Here is a 22925-nt window from a genome sequence, read left to right as displayed (position 1 = left end):
CGACCACTTCAGCGGTAGAAAATGGGGAGAGACACTTAACAGTAGCCCCCATGGGCTCTTCTGCAGGGTGGAGGGTGTCCCGGACGTCCTCACCTGTATGTTGCCTCCATCCTGCCAGTCTGCAAGCCATTTTTGAAGAGGTGGAGCTGTCTGCAGACCCACTCGCTAGGGTCTCTAGCTTTCACCTGCGGGTGCGAGGTTCGAGCGGCGCAAGTTCGGCGGATACCCCACCCCCTTGGTGGGCGGGGTCGTGCTCAGAGCCAATGAGAGCTTGGGGGGTAGTGGGGTAGGGAAGCTTCCAGATAGGCAGATAAGAAGATTATAAAGGGGGTACGAGTGAGCCAGCTGGGAAGCCATGCAGTCCAAACGCGAATGTGAGGTAAGTGGTTGGCTACCAGAAAGTCCATGAACCCTGGGCATCACTGGCGAGACGGGGACGGGCGCGGCAGTCCGCCATTCCAACCCACCCTTTTCCCCTCAGCTGTGGTGTGAGAGGGTGAATCCCGAAAACAAGGCGGCGTTGGAGGCGTGGGTCAGGGAGACGGGCATCCGGCTGGTGCAGGTGAACGGGCAGAGAAAGTATGGCGGGCCACCCCCAGGTAAGGTCTTACCAGCCGTATGCCTGCTAGGGGGCTAAGCCAGCCTCTACGGCCCCGACTCGCCGCGTTCAGGGGAGGGAGGGGCCTACCCCGAGGCTCCACTCGGAGTTGAGTAGGAAACCCCAAGCTACCCGTTACACGCACTCCCCAGCCCAAGCAGATGAAATTTATAATCTGTGCCTTCCCACCCACCCGCCCCCTCGAGGAAGGGAGCAAGTCTAGTCTTAAAATGCCAGTCCCATTGGTAATTCAGTCACTCGATTATGCCGACGACCCGGAGGATTACGGGTGTTTTACCCATTTCACAAACGTGTGCACACGTACTCCCTCACGCGCTCGGTCCCTGGACCCCGACCCAGGAACTATCCGGTTGGATGACCGTGCCCTTCTCCACCCTCTTCTCCCAGGATGGGTGGGCAGCCCGCCGCCGGCCGGGTCGGAGGTGTTTATCGGGCGGCTGCCCCAGGACGTGTACGAGCACCAGCTGATTCCACTGTTCCAGCGCGTGGGCCGCCTCTACGAGTTTCGTCTGATGATGACCTTCAGCGGCCTGAACCGCGGCTTCGCTTACGCCCGCTACAGCTCGCGGCGCGGCGCCCAAGCCGCCATCGCCACGCTGCACAACCACCTGCTGCGGCCGTCCTGCCCGCTGCTCGTGTGCCGCAGCACCGAGAAGTGCGAGCTGAGCGTGGACGGGCTGCCGCCGGGCCTGAGCCACCGCGCGCTACTCCGCGCGCTGCAGCCGCTGGGACCCGGCCTGCAGGAGGCGCTGCTGCTGCCTAGCCCTGGGCCGACGCCCGCACAGATCGCACTGCTCAAGTTCAGCTCGCACCGGGCCGCAGCCATGGCCAAAAAGGCCCTGGTGGAAGGTAGGACTGGAGACCGCGGGGGACCGATTGGTTGGGAGCAAACACTATGCCGGGCACTTTACCTGTACAGGTCAGCATAGTTCAACAAAGCGGGTTAAAGAGGCTAGAGCTTAGGGTCAAATTTGAGACAGACTATTTGACCTCACGTTTTTATATTTTTACTGGTCCTACCAGCTATCAGTGACCTAAACGTAACACTTTCCATGCATTATCTCCTGACTTAACCCTCCTCACGGTAATGAAACAAAACGTTGGCCCTCTTGAGATTGGAGACTGGTTTAAGAAAAATTGACTTGCCGGAGGCAATCAACTGAGCTTACCTTTTACACATTATAGAACCTGCTTCCTGAGACTGAGAATAATTAAACAGCTTTTAGCACATTCTTTTGTTCTTGGCAAGTTCTTGGCAAGTATTCATGGTAAAGTTTAGCTATTATGATGGTTATGAGGTAGGCAAAGCCTGCCATCAACCAGTACCCCAAGGGAACTTAGAAGGTAGCAGTTATTAGGTCCCTTTGTAAATAAACACAGTGAAGCCTGGAGAAGTTATTTAACTTTAAGTTGCCTGGGGTCACAGGCTTCCCTGGTGGCTCAGTGGTATAAGAATCCAACTGCCAGTGTGGGAGACACAAGAGACAGGAGTTTGATCCCTGGTTCAGCAAGATCCCCTGGAGGAGGAAATGACCACCACTCCAGTATTGCCTGGGAAATCCCTTGGACAGAGGAGCCTGCTGGACTAGTCAGTGGGGTTGCAAAGAACCAGACACAACCAAGCATACACACATGCACACTTGGGTACCACCACCAGGAAATGGGAAGGTTAGAAATTAAATAGGCTTATGTGACTCCAGGGGCTTCCCTGGTGGCTCAGATAGTAAAGAATCTGCCTGAAGTGCAGGAGACCCAGGTTCTATTCCTGGGTCGGGAAGATTCCCTGGAGAAGGAAATGGCAACCCACTCCAGTATCTTTGCCTGGAGAATTCTGTGGACAGAGGAGCCTGGTGGGCTACACGCCATGAGGTCACAAAGAGTTGGACATGACTGACCAATGAACAGATTAAAAAGATGTGACTCCGAAGGACTGAGTCTGGGAGTTTAGGCCTGGGGCTTAGACCTACCCTGTTTGTCTTTTTCCTGCAGGGCAGTCCCATCTCTGTGGAGAACAGGTGGCTGTGGAGTGGCTTAAGCCAGACCTGAAGCAGCGACTCCGCCAGCAGCTCATGGGTACCTCGCTACAGTGCCTACAGCCTGAGGGCAGCCGATTAGCCCTGGCCAGGGACCAGGGGCTCGAGTTCCAAGGGTCTCAGGTTGCCTTGCAGCTGCTGTGCCAACGGATGAAGCTGGGCAGCCCAGTGTTCCTCACCAAGTGTTTGGGCACAAGCCCTGCTGGCTGGCACCGCTTCTGGTACCAGGTGGTGATCCCTGGGCATCCGGTGCCCTTCAGTGGCCTCATCTGGGTTGTGCTGACCCCAGATGGCCAGGATGGGCATGAGGTGGCTAAGGATGCAGTATCTGCACGGCTGCTGGAAGCAATGAGTGAGTCTAGGGCCAGCCTCCTTTGGTCTACTGGGGCTGAGGCAGGAGGTACCATGGTTCAACAGTGACCTTATCCTCTCCACAGGGAGCCTTTGTCTGCACCCAGCCCAGCAGGCCTGGGCAGCCACTATCTGACTCCAAGAAGGGGAGGAGCATAGGCCCTGCCCTAGACTTGACACAGCCTCCCAGCTGGGGCAGGGCCCCAGAACACCTGGGGGCAGCTCAGGTTTGGCCAAAGTTGTGGTGAGGGAACTTCCCTTCTCCCATTCTGGGGTTTCATTGGACCCCAAGGTGTTCTATGTCACACACACATACACACACACACATACCCTCTCTCCTCCTCCCACAGTTTAGTATGAATCTTTGTTTCTTATTTCCCTGTTTTGTCTTCTTTGTTGAAGTTTTTATTTGAGGGCTGGTGGAACCAAAGGGTCAAACATCTGCCTTTGCCCCCACCACTTGGTTATGGTTTTGGTGTATGTGTAGTTTTGAATTCTTCTATGCTGGTTGTATTTATATTAAACCCCTGGTTGGTGTATACCTGTGTCTGTGCTGTCTTGCCCCAACTGTGGGCTTTGTCTTACACTGGTGGAGTGAGCAGCTGCTACAAAGCCAGTACTTCCTCACAGCAGTGTGCTGATCCTGAGCATCTTCTTGTGCTGCACAACAGGATAATTTCAGTTCCCAGCCTCTCTAGGGATCCAACCCAGAAAACAAGACTTTTGTCCACTGAGAACCCATCCTGAGGTTCAGCTCATCCCTTCAGTCACTGTCATCCTCACTCTCCTCCTCCTCCAGAGTTTTGGCATCCTCTCCCTCTTCCCTCAGTCCTGCAAAGAAGTCATCAGTGCTCCAGGCCTTGCTGCTCAGTGCCCGCAGTGGTCCTCCCTTTTTCTTGCGTCGGCGGTAGTCATCCACCACCAGAGCCCGCAGCTGGGCCATGTCCCAAAACTTGAGTCGCTGGTCATGGCCACTGCTGGCCAGGAAACAGCCGCAGTGGGAGAGAGCTAAGTTCTCTACAGGCTCCTCAGCATGCTGGCCCACACTGCCTACCACTCGGTTCGGCAGGATGTTGACAGCCCTAGGCAGAAAGAAAAGTGTTGGGTATGGGTTGGTTAGGTCTGCCCTTCCTATGACTTGAAGGCCATCTGGTTTCTCTCACCTGATGACTCCATCAGTAGAGCCAGCACACAGCAGACTCTCTGTCACTGGAACCATGCAGTCAATGGACTCGGCTCTCAAGGCAAAGCGGTCACTTGTGGCCCCAAAGCCATCCCAGTTGAAGAGGTAGATGGTACCTTCACTGGAGCCACATGCCACCTTCCTCCCATACTGCAGGGAAACAGGGCAAAACAGGTTTGTGGAGCCACATCAGATCAAGTCCCTCACACCTTCATCCCACCCAACCCAGTTGTACTTTCATAAGTGTAACAGAGGTGAGGTCTCCAGACTGGGGCTCAGAGAGCAACTCAAACCGGCGTCGCTTGATGTTGAAGACACCGAGGCAGCCATCTCCACTGTAGAGAGAGCACAGCAGCAGGACTGGCTGGAGGCACTCACTGAGGGAGGCGTGTAATACAGGAGAAGGGTGGGACACAGCTTTGGGGCTGTACCTGGCTGTCAGCAGCAGTTTCTTGTCGGGATCCAGAGCCATGTCAGCAATGTACTCCTCATGCTGCCGCATATCCATTAAGGGGCCCTCCTTCCTTTGGTCCCAGAGGCGGATGCCACCTGTATCATCCCCAGTGGCCAGAACATTCTCATCCACCAGCAGCAGACTGTTGATGGGGGCACTAGAGACATAGATACAGAATTTCCTGGAGCACCTCTGTCCCAGTAGGGATGTACTGATCAATTCTTACCCTTTATCTCAAAACACAATAGGCTTCCCCTTACCCATGAGCCTTGGAAATGCGTCTTTCCAGTCGGCCCAGCTCCACATCTAGAAAATGGATGGCTTTGTCCTTGGAGACAGTAACAAGTTCTGGTGGGGGAAATGCCCAGGTCATGGTACTGTTCATTGCTCCCTTCCCACCACCACATTGCTGGCGGTCTTCCCTAATACTCACTCTGCCCATCTTCAGAGAAGACAACGGCTCGACAGGACTTGAGGTGGTGACCTGAGGACCAGAGCTCCTTGGTTTCTCCCTCTTGGCAGGAGTAGGAAAAGCTGGGGAGAACAGAAGAACAATGAATGACCCCAGACCTCACCTGGCAGTGTAGGACCAACTAGCCAACTTTCAATCTACCTAGGAGTTACTAATTGTACACCTCCAAGCCCAAGGAGCATACCATCCCATTCTCCCATTTTCAGTGAGCTTCAAATGTTAGATCTTTTTTTCACTCAATGTATGTTTTGGGACCTCATCCAACCCCCATCCCTCTTCATCATTGGAAACCCTAGCCTGGAGAAAGATTAGGTATGAATCACTCTGGAAGTCCAAAACTAACAACAGAAGAACAGGCCAGAGGTTGGAAATGTAAAGATTAATAAAGACAGAGAACTTGCACTCCAGGTCTATGGAGCTAAGTGTGAAAGTGTTAGTCACTCAGTCGTCTACAACCCCACGATCCCATGGAGTGTAGCCCACCAGGTTCCTCTGTCCATGGAATTCTCCAGGCAAGAATAATGGAGTGGGTACCCATTCCCTTCTCCAGGATCTTTCTCACCCAGGGATCAAACCCAAGTCTCCTGCACTGCAGACATATTCTTCACAGTCTAAGCCACCATGGAAGCCCAGGGGAGCTAAGAGAAGCCACAATTAATTATAGTACATTGTGACCACATGCTGAAATAGTGGTAGGATGAAAAGGCAGAGAGAACAGAGAGGTACCAGCCTGTAAGCTCAGCTTTGAGGCAAGTACCTGTCCAGAGATTATCCACAGTGCCTGCCTCAGCAGATTTTCAAAAAGGGTCCAATAAATGTTCTGTCCCAGTGCCTAACATGAAAAAGCTGCTTAATAAATATTCACAAACTGAATGAATGCCTTGGAAGGGAAGAGAGTCTTGGAAAGCTAACCACGTTGATGACACCTGAGTTGGATCATGAAGAATAAGTAGTTCACCTGGCAGAGAACAAGGGGCAGATATTGGAGATAGATGCTGATGTCCTTCCCAAGGCAGAAAAAAGGGATGAGGAGAGTTCAAGTGGCAAGAGAGGTATGGCTATATCTTGAAAGATGAGCTGAACTGGGCTTAAAACAATCATGCAGGCCAAATAGAAGTCTGAATTGAATTCTTTGGGCAAAAGGAACCTCTCTGGAATGGTCATGAGTTAACTTCAAGGCCTCCAGAAGGCAGTGGCTGAGGGTAGGAAGAGGAGATAAACAGAAGACATGAGGGGTATGAAGAAAGGTGACTCCCAAGTACCTGACACTGTAAACATGGACAGAAATAGTAAACCTCTCTACAAAATAAGTATTACTGTTATTTTGTTTTTTTCTGGCTGTGCCACTCAGCTAGCGAAATCTTAGTTCCCCAATCAGGGATGGAAACTGGGACCCTGGCAGTGAAAGCAGCAAGTCCTAACCACTGGACCACCAGGGAATTACCCCTTGTTCCCACTTGCAAAGATTAAAAAAAAAAATTTAACTTGCCCAAGGACACTGTAGCTAATGAGGGGTTTGGGATTTAAATCCATTAAGTAAATCTGATAGAACAACTCTCCTGGTTAGGGCCTTCAATGATTTTTCACTGCTTCCAGCTTATATTTTTTATTCAAAAAGCAAACATGTGTTGAGCACTCACCCTGGGCTAGAAGCAGCAGACATAATGAGAACTAAACAGACTACAGATTATACACTCCAGAACACTGTATTTCAAACTCTAGTCGTGACCCATTAGTGAGTCAGCATTTTCTGTATGCCCACGATTACAATAGGATAAAATAAACCAGAAAATATCAAAGTGCACCACACAAAACATAAAAGGTATTTTTACTGTGGGGCGAGGTCAAAAAAGTTAAAGTTTTTTTTTTAGTGGAGGAGAAAGCATTCAAATTATTACACAAATTACACATCATTATGCAGTTTAGGAGCAAAAGGTATCTGGTGCCAAGGCAGCATCTAACTGATAATCTAATTTAGTCTGCACCACCTTGGAAGAGTGAGGAGATGCTGAGAACTCTGGGACAATAGGTTCAAGAGGGAAATTCCAGACAGAATGATAATGTGCAAAGGAGCTGAGCCTTCAAGGTGCATTTTTTTTTATTTATTTATTTATTTATTTATTTATTTATTTATATATTTTTTTATTTGAAGCAGCTTTATTCAAGTAAGTTAAGTCAAATAAGCTAAAGAAGGTGAATGCATTTTGTAAAATGTAAAACAATGTGCAAATTCAAGTGAAATCAGTAATGCTGCTGCTACTGCTGCTAAGTCACTTTAGTCGTGTCCGACTCTGTGTGATCCCATAGACGGCAGCCCACCAGGCTCCGCCGTCCCTGGGATTCTCCAGGCAAGAACACTGGAGTGGGTTGCCATTTCCTTCTCCACAAGGTGCATTTTTTAAAAGGTAACAATGAATAAGCACAGAAAGCAAAAAAACTGAACAAGGGCCAGAAGGTCAAGGCCCTTAACCAGATTAAGGAATCTGAATCCTAAAAACAAAGGTAAACTATTGAAGGGTTTTAATCAAGGAAGTGAAGGGGTCGGATCTGTGTTTTTAAAAAATCAGTTAAAATGGGCAAGAAGGGAAAGCAGGGGGCCCAGCTGGTCCTGTTTCAGAATCAATACATATTTCGGTGGGAAGTAAGTGTCTTGAAGGCCTAGTTGTTCCGCTACTTCTCCAGGCTCCGTCAGGGCATTCCAGCCACTCTTTCAGTTCTTTTAAGAGATTTGTGTGGTAACCTGCTTAAAGCCGAACGTTATTAAACGAACTGGACATGATTTAAGTCTTGTAAACTTAATCTCCCCGTAACTTTCTTTCCTTATCCCAGCTCCATTCCTGAGGAGCTTCCAGACTGAGCAGCCCTAGACCCACCACACTCTTCACGCCCCCATCTCTGCCCTGCACTTACACAAACACGTCCCCGTCCACGTCCCCCGCTGCCAAAAGGTCGCGGGCCGGATGGAACGCCAGCCCACTAGCCGGAGCCTCCAAGACGATATCTTCCGGAGTGTCCCGGATCCGGGCTGGGGCTTCCGTGGCGTCGGGATCCTCCTCGTCGCTCCCATCCTCCGCGGCCCTCTCCTCACACATGCGGTCCATGCACCAGATGACCTGAGCCGCGAAGGAAACGGGAAGTGAACCCAAGAACTAGCTACAAAGAAGTAGGAATGGCCCAGACAACCGCTTCAGGATTGAGGGGCTGGACAGGAAGTGGCGTTTAGGCGTTCTCCGTAACCCGGAAGAGGCGGAGCCAGACTCGCTGGTAAGTGAAAACGAACGGAGGAGCTCGGCCGCTTAAGCCCTGTACTTCCATGCGTTGCAATGGAGAGTTGCTGGGCTGGCTATACAGCACAACCCTCAACCCCCTGCTTGGCCTCTTCACCCGCAGATGGGAACTGCGTTTTCCTGATCCAGGCTGACAGCCATAAGGAAGGCTAAGCCGGGAAGAACTGATGCTTTTGAATTGTGCTGGAGAAGACTTGAGAGTGCCTTGGACATGAAGGGTATCAAACCAGTCAATCTTAAAGGAAATCAACCCTGAATATTCATTGGAAGAACTGTTGCTGAAGCTCCAATACTTTGGCCATCTGATGCGAAGAGTCGACTCTCTGGAAAAGACCCTGATACTGGGAAAGACTGAAGGCAAAAGGAGGAGAGGGCGACAGAGAATGAGATGGTTAGGTAACATCACAGATTCAATGGACATGAATTTGAGCAAACTTCAGGAGATAGTGAAGGACAGGGAAGCCTGACGTGCTGCAGTCCATGGGGTCTCAGAGTCAGACACGACCTAGTGAGTGAACAACCACCCCCAAAAGGTAAGGATGACTGCCTGCCCGCCCTCAGGGGAGGAGAGGAGGACGCCAGTCATTCATGGCTCGGTGAAAAGACCAAGATGAGCCACAACCAGTTTGATCAGTGACAAAAGCCCACACCGCAAGAATTTGACTTACGGGGGTCCCTGACAGCAGGCAGCCAACTCACACTTAAGCTGCAGCCACGGATGGATGCTGAACATCCTCGTAGCCAAAGCAACTGTGCCCCATCAGTTTCTACTGTTTGGCTGCAGACCCTCAGCGGGACTGGGCCAGTAGTGCTGAGCGGGCAAGGAGTTGCTGAAAAGGAAAAATTGGCACAACAGTTGACATTCTGATTACCAAAGATTCCGCAAAGATGAGAGCACTCTGTACTGTGGGACAGATGAGGAGGAGCATGGGCTCCTGTCTGGACAATGTTCTCACATTGCAGTATAAGCCTTCTAAGACATCTTACATGCTGATACCCAGCTCCCTTAAGAAGAGGTGAAAGAAGTGAGGTTAGAGACCTCAGCGAGGCTCCAAGTCCCTTGTATGGTCTTGTGAGTCCTTGTTCCTCACGATGCGGCCACCTGGTTACTTCCAGAAGGCTTGGTGGTACTTGCAGAAACTTAAACTGGCAGTCAACCCCCAGGTCTGGATCTTAAGTGACCCTCTGCTGCTACTGCTAAGGCGCTTCAGTCGTATCAGACTCTGCGACCCCATAGATGGCAGCCCACCAGGCTCCGCCTTCCCTGGGATTCTCCAGGCAAGAACACTCTTCATCTGAGCCAGGTCGGTTTCTGTGACCTTTTACCTAATTGTGACTGCTGCCAACAACCATGAAATCAGGGTATCACTTACTGTCTGAAATTAACCCATCTAGGTGTTATTGCAGACAGAGCCCAATTTCAGCCTCCTAGACGCCATGCACAAAGCTGGCTTCCTCAAAAAACCCTTACTCTCTCAAGGTGTAAGTAACCAAAGGCAATGGCTAAGGTAGCCATCTAGCTTTCCTTGGATCTTGTAAGCCCTCAGGTTGTACCTCTGGGAAGGTAGTGGCAGCTATGGACCAGCCAGAAATAAATTGTGACCTTTGTTGACAAGTACCAAAGTGCTGGCAGTTAAGCTGAGAAGAAGAAAAGGGTGGTGAAGGAGTGAGCTGAAGGCCGGAGAGCCCACACCTAGGCCTTGACAAACTGTTCAGTGTGTTGAAGGGCACCCTCTTATCTAGGACAGGGATTCCGCAAGTGAGGGATTCCTCACTTCCCCTCCAACCCAGTAAGCAGTGATTTCTGCTTGGAATTACTGAAGATCACAGCAGGGCATAAATCTGTGAAAGGTTTTTTGTTCCCAGGAGTGTTTCTCATCAGGTGCCTTCACCTAGAGCCCAGTTGTGCACAACCTTGGGATCAGACTGGCAGCCCATTGGGCTAACCCTAAGTCCCAGAGAACCTCTACCCTAAGACTAGGTCCCCAGATGAGTCTGCTATTTAAGACCATCCTTGTTTTTCTGGGCTATCAGTGAGGGTCAATTGTCCCTTCTCCACTGGGTATCCAGGCTACTATATATATTGCTTAGGAATCTATTAACAGAAGCACAGCTCAGCACAGGACTGAGCTGACCTTTTCCATGTGATTTTTATACAATCAGTGGGATTAGTAGACTTCTTGGTGTACCTGGGCCCTCAACATACATAAGATAAGACAGCAGGTTAACCAACTTTAATGGGATCAAAACATTATACAATGAAATTTATATACATTCACACACACACACAAAAATCTTTCAACTTTTTTTTGGAATTGTGTAAAGCAAGCAGTGGGGAGTAAATCCTTGTGGAGATTATTCTTGGAATTGGAACCAGAGATTTTAGTATTTTGGTCTTTTCACTTCAACTCTGCAATAGAAGGAGAAATGAACATAAGATCAATATACTAAGCAATTCTCACCAGTCCCACAGAGGAAAAATAATGCTGCTCACCCATCAGCTTCCATCTTCTTCCTCTTCTCAATGATCTGCAAGAACAACAGTTATAGTTGACAGACTGCCATTCTAAGCTCACCTGAAACCCAAGGCTGACCTCTCTCCTACTTCATGGCTCTCCAATCCCTTGAGTGGTTCCTGAATCTGTGGGCAAGTATGTCTTCCCAGCTAAGGCCTTCCCACCCAGAAACAGTCCCACTTACCGCACTAATCTTTTTCCACTGGCGATCAAGCTCTGCTTTGTCATTGGTTTCCTTGAAGCGCCTGGTTTTCCGCCCTTCGGACATCTTGATGCCATATTGGAATGCAGCTCTGAAGGGAAAAAAAGGGGAGTTGAGGGAAGGAGGCATCAGAGGTTACAGAGAAGTACCAAGGTGTTCCCAGAGGACCTATGAGCAGAGAACTGATTTCGTAATGTTTCAGCCAGACTACGCCCTCTAACCACCCCCCATCCCTCTCCTCACTCTTGGCTGTATTTAGTACCAAGACTCACTTGGGCAAAGCCTCCTTGTTGTTCATATACTCGCTATATTCCTCCTGGGTGTCAAAGTCCCAGCGGCCTAAAGGACCTTTCTTGTTACCCTGTTGCAGGACAGAATGGGGGGGGGCGGGGCAGGGAAAGAAGAGTTGTCAGTGGAAATGAAATTTTAGCCCTTGATTAAAGCCCAGGCTCTCCCATAATCCCAGGTTTTATCATTAATAAATCCTACCTTAATAAACAATAATAAGTGTTTACTATGTACTTACTATGGGTTGGGAAGATCCAATGCAGAAGGGAAAGGCTACCTGGAGAATTCCATGGACTATATAGTCCATGGGGTCGCAAAGAGTTGCACAACTGAGCGACTACCACTTCACTCACTCCTATGGGCCAGGCATTATTCTGCACACTTAACATGTACATTATTTAATTCTCTCAGAAACTCTTCTGAGAGAACTTAGAGTTCTCTCCATTTTCCTAATGAGGAAACTGAAAAATAAGCAGTAACATAATTTGACATGGTCACAACACTAATACCTGGCAGAGCCAGGGTTAAGCAAGGCTCCAAAACAGAATTAAACCATGCTGTTAAGCATAAAAGTACAGAGAGAACAAGGAAAAAGATTACACGTCTTCACCCTTATTGGTGTTTGGTGCTTTTGTTTAAAGCTTAGAGGAAAATATCAATCCTGGCTATAATAAAACTCAAGTTATTTTCCTTTTTCTCCTGACAGTTATTTTCTAAAAACTGAAATTCCTTCTGCCCTTTTCTACATGTGCACTAAAGGCCTGCTTACTGCCTAAGACAGAAGTCAAAGCCTGGCACTTTATAGAAAATAAAAAGAAACATATTCTTGGCCCTATCTCATTTGGCTTTGTAGTGACACTTTAAAACAGTTAAACTGCCCAAGATCCACAATGCCACTGCTCCTGCTACTCCAGCTAACGGAAGATGAGCCTCAGGAAATGACAGATCTTTTGGGAGGAGGAAACGGGATATGTGTGAAACAGTAACTGCCTCCACCCATTCTTCCAGCTCCACACCTGGTCCATTTTGCTATAATCCACCTCCTCATCACTGTCCACAGCCATGTCATCCATCCTAAAAAGAAGCAACAGTTTAAAAGAGATGGTGGAATTCCAGACTCCTATGCTTCATTCAGAAACCTACCTACTAAGAGACTATATGCCTAGGAATAGCCATCCCTCCTAGGCCTCCCACACAGAGCCTAACAGAATACTTTATCCAGTAAGAAGTACCCCTGGGTTCCAGCAAGTCAGATTTCCACCTCACTGCTACTACTCCCAACCTTGTTCTCCAATCATCCCAGTCCACCTTCTTCAATAGAGTCTCGGGACTGCCCTGGTAGTCCAGTGCTTAGGAATCCACCCACCAGTGCAGGGGAACAGGTTCAATCCCTGATCTGGAAAGACTCCGCATGCTGGTGGGCAACTAAGTCTGCGTGTCCCAACTATTGAGCCTGAGCTCCACAACAGGCAACGCCACTGCAACTAGAGAGTAGCCCCCGCTCATCACAACTAGAAAAGACCCGCACACAGCAGAAAATACCCAGCATAGCCAAAAATAAAATTAATTAAAAATAAATAAAAAGCTATGTGATGATTATTATTAAAAGAAAAAAAAGTCTCACGTACGTGGCTGGATAGCACTCAGCATAGCTATTGGACATGCCAAAGAAATCTCCCAGCTGCTTCTTGTCCTCTGGCTTCTTCAGCATATACTACATTAAAGAAAATAATTCTACCAACAGCAGAAAAACTTCAAGCAGGAAGGGCTAGAAGCCTCAACATGAAAACTCTTTTAAGAAGAGGGCTAGAACGTGAATGGGTCCTTTGAAAAAGGGGAAATCATGACTTCATCCTTGACAAAATCCAGCACGAAATGATAAGAGCAAGACATGTGGGGGGTGGGGAGGGGTGGTGGTTATGGGGAAGCAGGTGGAGTTGGAATGAAAAGAGAACAGTTTGCTAGAACCCACGAACACACTGAAATAAAGGATATGATTCAGTGCCTTCCCAGCCAGCAGATCCTGCAAACTTTTCATTGATAGACTTGATCAACTCCTTGGCAGATGCGGGTCCTGCGCAGAAGAGAACTCTGTTCAGACTTTTAAATAAGGAATTTACAACCTCTTCCCTACAACACACTTCCCACCTGTGCTTTTTGTAAGAACATTTTTTTTAAGCAACAGAATTCTTTAACTAAAGAAGTTTTAATCACATTTCAACTCAAAATGAACTACTCTGCTTGAGATGCAGTCGTGTGCCCAGAATATCCTTCGCTCAACCTGCCTCACATCCTCAGAACCCCACAGCTGGGAGAATTACATCAAACAAATATGGCCTACCATTGTGCAGGAAGACTGAATTCCACACTTATCTTCTATCTACCCCATAAAGCAAGGCATGGATCTTTCGAGAACCCAGAATAGGAAGTTCCCCGGTCCCACCCTTGGCAGCTCTGAAATCTGAGTCAGACTCTCAGTCCAGAACAAAGCAGCACTGCCAGAGCCAATGCAAGATGCCCCAGGTACAACTCACCTTTGTCAACATCCATGGGCTGGAAAGAAAACAGAAACTGAAGTGAGTGTCACCAAAAACATGCCCACTCATCTCTCCCCCAAGTTTGAAACAATTTGCTACCCCACCCCTTGCCCACATTTCCAGAACAGATTAGTTGACCCAGTTGCTGCTATGGAGCCATGAGGCACCTATATAACTCACGGGGGTTCTATACCTGGTTGGGCAGCCACAAATATGGGCAGCCCCTCCACCTGGTGCCCGGGACTCCCACTCACCTCATCGTCCACTTTTGGCTTCTCAAAGTAGCTGTGCCTCTTCTTCTCTTCTTCTCGTTCTCGGTCCCGCTCCCGCTCTCGGTCTCGTTCTCGCTCCCGTTCTCTGTCACGGTCTCTGTCTCTCTCCCGATCACGCTCCCGTTCCCGGTATCTCTCCCGCTCCTTGTCTCGAGGAGTCTTGGTTGTGGAGGGCACATAATCCCCAATATCTTCAAATATACTAGGAAAACAGAGATCCCAAGCTGACAAAGTCACACATATTTCCATCTCCCCCAACCATTTTTCCAGATTCTCACACCAAGGCCTCCCCCAAATGCCAAAGACAGGAAACCCAGAAGACCTTCTTCCCTCAGATCAGGAGTTAGGGGCTAGGATACATACTTCATGTCAGCTTCCGGGGGTTTCTTCTCTTCCATTTTCCCTGTAACATAGAGAGAGTAATGAAAGCACTCCTGAGTTAATTTCCACCCAGCCTCACCATGCTCCCCAGCTCTCAATACCCTTTTATACATCTTCTTTTTAAAAGATGGGACAACAAAAGCTATCCCTACTTCCCCTCCCCATGCCTCAAAACTGACCACTGCTTCCTGGGTGGGTCAAGCAGACAGAACCTAGATGTAACTATCCCCTTCCTAATGCTTCATTGCTCCCATTTTTCTCTGGTCCCCAGGAGCCTCCCAATGCTCTGGAAACAGAAGGCTCCAGGAGACCTTGGTTCCATCCTCAAATGCCCCTCAAAGGCTAAGGTTTCTCTCCCTAACCCTCCAGGTTACCTTTATCTTTCTTTTTGAGCTTCTTGTTGCGGGTACCCTGCCTCAGGTAGGAAAGGATCTGGGTGAGCTTGCTGATGACAATGTCATTTGTAGTCAGTGTGGTCTGGGCCTGAAAAATCCAAGAAGAATGTTATCCCACTAAGCAGGACTCTTCATTTATTCATTCATTTACTTTAACAAACTGAAGGATGGGTGAAAATTAACTAGGTGAACACAGGTAGAGGAGGTGTTATAAAAGGACATTCTGGACAGATGAAACAGCATACAAAGGCCCGGGTCAAAAGTGAATCTAGTACATTCAAGAAAGCCAGGATGTTTGGAGAACAGGGAAGCGTGGTAAAAACAGACTGCAAAGGCCAGAGTTACAGGGCCTCACAGGCCATGATAAAGATTTTGCTTTTTATCCTAACGGTAAGAAATCATCAAAAGCTTCTAAACTGTGAGGAAACAAAATTCATGTTGTGGAATGATCACTCTAGTCATGTATAAAAATAATAGAAAAAAGGATGGAAAGACACAGGAAGTGGTAATGGCCATATAGTACAGGGTTTCTTTTTGAGGGTGATGAAAATGTTTTTGTTTTTATGAGAATGTTTTAAAATTGATTTTTATGCCAGTTATACATTCACAGTATATTCTATGAATATACTAAAGCCACTGAATTGTACAATTTAAAGGAGTGAATTGTATGGTATGTAAATTACATCTCAATAATAATAAAAGTAAATATAATAATGAAAGGGAAACAGAGTGGAAGTGTGGAAACTAATTAGGAACCTCTTTTAATAGTTTCAGCAAGAGATGATGGCTAAGAATGGAATGTTACTGTGTTACTGGCGGAGACAGAGAAGTCAATGGATTCAACTGAGATTTGGGAGGTTAAAATGTGGACAGGACTTGGTTAAATGTGGTAGATGAGGCTCAGGGCAACATCAAGGCTGATTACCAGGTTTGAGGCTCACATGGCAGGCTCTTGGGACTTGGGTCACTCACCTCCATGGTGGGGCAATCAGCTTTGCTGCGGATAAGAGTAGTGGGGATGTCTGTGTCAGCGTACTCATCATCTAGGTCTACCACATAGGCCATGCGGCCTGGAAGAAACAGCTCATTCCGCTCATATGCTTTGCTCTTGAAGAGCATGCGGTAAACATTTCGGCCTACAAAAAGAGAAACAGAAGCAAGTAGCCAATAAGAACCTTCTACAACAGGTGCAATTTACTTTTAGCTGATAAGAATACCAAGTATGAGAGTTAGGTGATTTACTACCACTTAAGTCATCTGACTACTACACTCCTAGAACTACTAAGAGACAGAACAAAGAATGGGACCCTGGCCATTTAACTCCAAAGTCTGAGCTCTTATCCACCCTTCTTACACTGCCTTCTGAATACTGTGTGCCTAGCATTGTATTAGGCCCTGTGACGGAGGAGGATGAAGTTTACACTAATACTGATGAAGATCTGAAGATGGGGAAAAATAGCACTACTATATGCCCAATGTAATAAGACATGTTACACATATTATTTCTCTTTGTCCCAATAATCCCATGAGGTATATTAACCCCATTTTGCAAGTGGACAAGCAGGAGCTGAGAAACTGTTGGTTGCACCCCAAATCACATGCCTTGCATGATTTCACCACAGGATTCAAATGCAGGTTTCCAAATTCTGAGTTTTTAATCACCAACCATGCTACCTCCCTTAATGGATAAGCCCAAATCTGAGAGAGCATCCAGCCTGAGGGGACATTAGTGTGTGCAAGTGTGCTAAGTCGGTTCAGTCGTATCTGACTCTTTGCGACCCATACTATGGACAGTAGCCTGCCAGGCTCCTCTGTCCATGGGATGTTCCAGGCAAGAATACTGCAGTGGGTTGCCACACCCTCCTCCAGGGGATCTTCCCAACCCAGGGATGGAAACTGCATCTCTTGGATCTCCTGCATTGGCAGGCAGGTTCTTTATCACTAGCGCCACCTGGGAAGCGCAGGGACATTAGTAATATATACGAAATAACTACCGGGGACATTAGTAATATATATTAAGTAAGTCAGTCCACATCTGAGTTCTATTAAGAGTAGTAGTATGTGGGAGCTACCTGGTTTGGGGACAAAAAAAGAGATAAAAGTAGGTTGAGGGAGAAGGGAAGCCTACCCTGCCCAGAGCACTAAATTCCCTACAAGTCATCTGGAATGCAGAGGCACTAGTGCAGAAATTCTGTACTCACCCAAACGTGTTTTAAATTCAATTTTATTTTCAGGATCCTCATCTTTCCTGAAAAGACAGAAAGAACATTCTTGCTAAATGTGTTCCTATGTTTGGCCCCACCTTTCTAAATTCTCAAGCTCTCCCTGATGCTTACTTACTTAGTTTCCTTCTGGGGCTTTTCCATCATTTCTTCCTCCTCTTTCTCTTTGCTGGCAATTTCAGCTCGTACCTAACAGGAAAGCACTTAAGGTTTACCCATTTATTCACTTTACATATCTTTACTGAACACCATCATGCCACACTGTACCAGGAACTAAGAATTCAATACTAAAGAAAACAATATAGTCCTTGCTTTAATGGGGCTTATAAAAAGAAATGCAGACAAATTAAACAATTAAACAACAAAATGTGGTAACTGCTATAAATAAAACAGAAGAGCTACACAAGTGTGCAGGTAGTAGGAGGTAAGGAGTGGGGAGACAACCATACCTAGGTGATATGGGAAGGTTTGCTTCCCCAAGAAGATAAAACTGAAGCTGAGACTTGAAGGACAAATAGCAACTAGTCCTACAGAAGGGTCACCGCGAGACCTTTTAGATGGTTTAAACTAAGAGCAGCCTCCCTCGTCACCCAAAAAGGCCCTTATAAGAGCATTCAGCATGGCAGTATTACTCTCCACCTACCAACCAAGGCTCACCTTTTGAAGCAGAGCAAAATCCAAGCCTTTCACCAAATGGGTGTGTTCCATGTCACCACCCAAGAATTTAGACTCCTGGATCAACTGTCTTCTTTTCTCTGCAGCTGATTTGTCCCTGGAGAATGAAACAGACCACATAAGAACTAGACTTTGAATAAATAATTTGAAAAATGAAGCCTAGAAAAAAAAATAACCATCCTTTGTGGGCGGGAAGTGCCTCTTGAAATGGCTTGGTATGGGGAAAAGGCTTTCCAGAGCAAGGAAAATGTGAAGAATTCATACTGCCACTGTATGACTCTGCAATGCTGAGAATCATGCCCTGGCCTGCTCAGTACTCACGCCTCAGCAGTGGGGCCCACAGCCCTGTAGTTAGCCGTGGTGCTGATCAGTTCCGTTTCCTCATAATCTTTGTTCACGCCATCCCGCCGTTCTTTGGCACGGTCCCGGTACTTCTCTGCTAGTTCTCTCTCTCTCTCAATTTCTTGTTGGCGAAGCTTGGCATAGTAACTGTGACCAGGGAAGGCAAATGTGTGAGGCTCAGCCTGTTCCTGCCTGTTTCTTTATACCTTCATCCAACTCTCCATGCTGAAAGCTCATATATGTCCTGACAGAACTGCTGGTCACCTCTTTTTGTTTTGTTTTTAATATTTATTTGTCTGCACTAGATCTTAGTTGTGACACGAGGGATCTTCCATCTTCGCTTGGGCATGTGGGATCTAGTTCCCTGATCAGGGATTGAACCCAGGCCCCCTGCATGGGGAGGGCAAAGTCTTAGCCAGTGGACCACCAGGGAAGTCCCTGGCCACCTCGTGACAGTCCTCAAAAGCAGAGCTACAGCTTCTTCCAGCTCACAGATATGCTGTTCTAAAGCCACCTCAGTATACTCCATCTGTCACTTCAGAATCCTTCATTATCACCCAGCTCTATATCACTGAGTCTCTACAGGTATGAGACTTTTCCATATGGCAACCAGAAAGTCACCTGAATTTTTATCGCCTTCCAAATTTCACCTGAAAATAGGTCATTTCTTCCCAGTCCTTCTCAAGAAGAGAGGAAAAAGTAAAGTTCAAGATCCAGGAAGCTTGGTGTCATCTAAATAATAGCAATGACAATGATGACGGTGGCAACCAAGATTGACTGGATGGTTACTATATGCCAGGAACTGGTACTAAGGTACTAAGTGTTTACATGGACTGTCACAGTTGATCCTCAGGACAACCTAATAAAAATTATCACTATCTTGATTCTACCCCTGAGAATATTAAAGATTAGAGACGCTGAGCAAAATGCCCAAGAATATCCAGCTAGAACTGGTAAAGATGAGATTAAAACACCACAAGGTGGCTCCAAAGCCCTAAACTGCCGAATAAACTGCCATTCTAAATATCATTCCTCTCCATTATGAAAGCAGAGAACCTCAAGACAAGAAAGGAAAACCTCAATCTCTTGGCTCCTAACTAGCCCCTACTCCTTACCCCCAAATACCATCCACCACAAAACCCAACACTCCTCCACCTTCCTTTACCTTTTCTTTTTTCTCCTTCGTGCAGCTGGATCTTCATCCTCATTGTACTCCCTTGGCATCCTAGCAAAAAAAGAAATTCACGGATAGCAAAATATTGCCACAGCCCAAGAAACCCCAAGAAGTGCCCTTGAGGATTAAAGGAAAGCCTAGAATACTGACCAAAGCAAAAACGGTCAGTTTTAATCAGGCAGAGATCCATGTCAATATTTGTAGGTGAGTCCTTTTCAAATTTTAGAAAGCATCACAACCATCTGAAGGACTACTAAAATAATATATACCCAAATATCTGCCCTAGAATCTGAGTCTGTGGGGCTGGAATGGATCCAGAAATCTACTTATTTAAGCACCAGCAGCAACTCTAGTTGGTCCAACAAATGGTCCGTGGAACATACTCTGAGAAAAACTGAGATCCCTAGAGCATCCCAGTCTTTCCTGGAGCTTCAATCTCAAGAGGGAGAGAATCAAAACCATGGACTTCAAAAAAAAAAAAAAAAGGCTTTCAAGTTCCTAAGACATCTAGTTCAATAAATTTTCCATAGAAAATAGTCAGGACACAGACTGGATCAACCCAGAACTTACTCATGGTGACGTGACTTAGAGGGTGGTGCAGAGGTAGGTGCAGCCCTTGGGGTCATAAGAAGTTTCCTGAAGTCTTCATTAGTGAGTTTTGATCTAAAGGGCAAAAATTTTTACAAATTAGTACCCAATGAGAACTGGAAAAGGAATATGTAAAACATATGGTTCACTTTACTAGAAATCAGGGAAATAGAAATTAAAACAAAGACATGCCCTTTTTAATGCATCAGTGCTAATGATTAAAAAGTTTGATAAATGAAGAATGAGTGAGAATTTGGGAAGTGGATATTCTCATATCACCAACAGGAATATAAATCAGCACAGATAACTAGGAGGACGATCTGCCAGTATCTTTCTTAAAATTTAAATGTGTAATATCCTATGATGCAGCAACTCCATTCATCTGTATTTAACCTGGTCAATTACTGGCATTATGTGTATAAGGCGTGTGAAAGAGATCTAATTACAGTTTTGAAAATAATAAAAACTTGGGACCTAAACTCTCACTGGAGACTATTAATAAATAAACTGTGACAGTATTTCCCAAATGTGGAGAACATAGCACTGATGGCATAAGATATAATTTTAACTGATACAATGACCAAACTCAAATAAGTTTCCTTTGAATTCTCTTCAGAGTAGGCCTTTTCCTTGGCCTGCTGAGCCCACTGTAGCAAAGAATCCTGCTAGGTCTCCCCAAAAATGATTCTTCGACACTACCAAAATACGAATTAAGACTATTGCAAAAGGGGATAGAGATCAAAACTCAACTCTGAATACAACAGAGACAATAGGGAATTTATGGAAAATTACTCAGACATCAAAGGTATAGTGGAAGACGAATTTGATTAGATTATCAAGAGGCATAACTGGATCTCATTGATTGATTGATGGATGGATGGATGGTATTCTCCACACCCTAACAGAATTCTTTGCTAAAACTGGGTTCAGGAGACCTGGTAAAAAATATAAGCCCTGCAGAAGCCTGACTAGAGTTTGGTCAAGAAGGGAGTCCTTCAGCAGAGATATGCATCCCTACTTCGGGGCTGACTACATTTCCACTTGGGGTCACTAGGACACAGCTATCCCATACTATAGAGTTCTAACAATGGGATTCTGGGGTCTGAGCCCTGACCCTGATCCACCAGCATTTTAGAAACCTATGTGGGGGATGCACAGCCATCACAGCTGGTGGCACCGGGATGCAATCACTTCTGTGTGTACTGTGTGGCAGAGTCCAGCTCCAGCCACCTGGACACTTACTACATGAACCTCACGTGCCTCTCCCTGCCAGGTAGTCTGGGGACCCATGCTCATGCCTGGAGGGACATTGATGAGACAAGGTGTGAGCTAAGAGAAAGCCAAAGGACAGGCTGTGAGGGAAGATGAAGGCAGGGTATCTTGCCTGGGAGGAAGATGAAGTTGAGTATCACACTAAGGGTGAGGGTTGGTCTCTGTTGCTGCTGAGGCAGAACAAGAACCAAGTAGGACTGGCTATTAGTATACTTGATGCCAACAAGTATGTAGGTAACAAGTAGGGTAGGAAAAACTTTCCCTCTACCCTCTTATATTCTGTACCAGAGATCTGCAAATTAAACTGACAAAAAACAAACTTAAAAAAAAAAAGGAGTCCTTGTCACTGCCATGAAAATAAGGACCAAGATATTGAGAAGGGAAAATCATCAGATGGCAAAATTATATACACACAATGTAACATAACTTAATTTTAATATTTTAACTCATAAGTCAATGATATATTTTACTGAGATATAAATGTATGTGTATAAATGCATTTTAAAAACAGTAGCAAAAAAAGATATGTGTAAAAAAGGTAAAGTGGTTACCTCTAAAAAAGGGACTGAAATTGGGTATGTTATCAAAGACAACACTGACTTCATTCTGAAGTTTTAATTCTATACAAAAATTAATTCCTAAATAACGCAAAATTAAACATGAATTTTTAAAAATTAGCACTCACCCTGCCATTATTTCCCCTCTAACACTTTTATGCAGTTGGCCTAACCCAGTTAAAGTTCACAGAGATAATAGGGCAAGTGGTATGATTCTCTGACCATTCTTCCTGACAAGACATTCAGAATTCTTTCACCATCACCACCACCACTTCGCTCATTTCCCAGCTCATTCCCATGGTTCTACATTAAAACACTCACTGGTGGAAGGAGTGAGGATCGTCCACATCGTGGCCATCTGGAGCCAAGGGATTGGAGAATGGCTCGCCTAACAAAAAGAATTTATATTAATTTAATAAATCTCTTTAGAGTCAGGTCCTGTGCGAAAGTTGTGGATTCAGAAGTGAACAATACAGATGTCTTTCCCTGTCAACTTGCTCACAATCTAGTGAGGCAAAAAGTCAAGAACAGCGACAATGACAATACAGTGTAAAAAATGCTGAAGCAGAAAAACACAAGGAGCTACGGGAGCGCAGAGGACGGGACCCCTAAAACCAGGCTGGAGGATCAGCCAAGAAATACTGAACATGACATCTAAGATACTACGCAAAAGATAAACTGACATAACAAAATTAAGTGACGGGTTGGGGTTGGTTCACAGATAAATCTTATCTGTCGTGGGCTGGAGCAAGAACAAGATTTAGGGACAATCTGGAGTTTCCCGGCCTCGTTCGGGGCCCAACTGCTTCGCCAGGCTCCAAGCGTCACACTCCCGGCCCGCCTCCACTCCGCCCCACCCCCAACACATACGGCTTAAATTCTGAGGCCAAAATAACACGCCAAATGTCCCGAGTCCCGCGGGGAAAGAAGGAGAGATGACCCAAGCCTTACTATCTCGCTCTGGCATTTCGTCCGCGGTGTTTCAACCACAACGACGACCGATGATCCGGTAACAACACAACGCTACAGGAACCTCCCCACAATGCACCTCAGGAGACCACCCACAATTCCTTTCGGGCCCCAGCTTTTCCGTCTCGGCCGCGGG

At 46.6% G+C, this 22925-nt stretch overlaps 3 protein-coding genes across 3 annotated transcripts; 1 reads left to right on the top strand and 2 right to left on the bottom strand.

Annotated features, from left to right (window-relative positions):
- Window positions 1–82: 82 nt before the first annotated feature.
- Window positions 83–3074, top strand: DND1 (DND microRNA-mediated repression inhibitor 1). The gene is made up of 4 exons (XM_070374472.1): window positions 83–379; window positions 482–599; window positions 1007–1468; window positions 2609–3074. The coding sequence occupies exons 1-4, from the start codon at window positions 356–358 to the stop codon at window positions 3070–3072; spliced, it is 1068 nt and encodes a 355-aa protein (XP_070230573.1). The 5' UTR covers window positions 83–355; the 3' UTR covers window positions 3073–3074.
- On the bottom strand, window positions 1729–8339 carry WDR55 (WD repeat domain 55). The gene is made up of 7 exons (XM_005900202.3): window positions 8023–8339; window positions 5074–5174; window positions 4901–4988; window positions 4618–4797; window positions 4422–4521; window positions 4167–4336; window positions 1729–4085 (listed from the first exon to the last, which is right to left on the bottom strand). The coding sequence occupies exons 1-7, from the start codon at window positions 8211–8213 to the stop codon at window positions 3767–3769; spliced, it is 1149 nt and encodes a 382-aa protein (XP_005900264.1). The 5' UTR covers window positions 8214–8339; the 3' UTR covers window positions 1729–3766.
- A 2279-nt stretch (window positions 8340–10618) lies between these two features.
- On the bottom strand, window positions 10619–22925 carry IK (IK cytokine). Its single transcript, XM_070374469.1, has 20 exons — window positions 22772–22925; window positions 22142–22208; window positions 19974–20066; window positions 19395–19454; window positions 18209–18376; window positions 17870–17984; window positions 17331–17401; window positions 17192–17238; window positions 15963–16126; window positions 14970–15078; window positions 14578–14617; window positions 14197–14416; window positions 13940–13958; window positions 13401–13479; window positions 13034–13114; window positions 12422–12479; window positions 11390–11478; window positions 11100–11208; window positions 10894–10928; window positions 10619–10809 (listed from the first exon to the last, which is right to left on the bottom strand). The coding sequence occupies exons 1-20, from the start codon at window positions 22785–22787 to the stop codon at window positions 10782–10784; spliced, it is 1668 nt and encodes a 555-aa protein (XP_070230570.1). The 5' UTR covers window positions 22788–22925; the 3' UTR covers window positions 10619–10781.

The sequence above is a fragment of the Bos mutus genome, chromosome 7 (assembly GCF_027580195.1).
Source record: "Bos mutus isolate GX-2022 chromosome 7, NWIPB_WYAK_1.1, whole genome shotgun sequence".
NCBI classification, from domain to species: domain Eukaryota; kingdom Metazoa; phylum Chordata; class Mammalia; order Artiodactyla; family Bovidae; genus Bos; species Bos mutus.
This window is presented reverse-complemented; position numbering and strand designations above follow the sequence as displayed.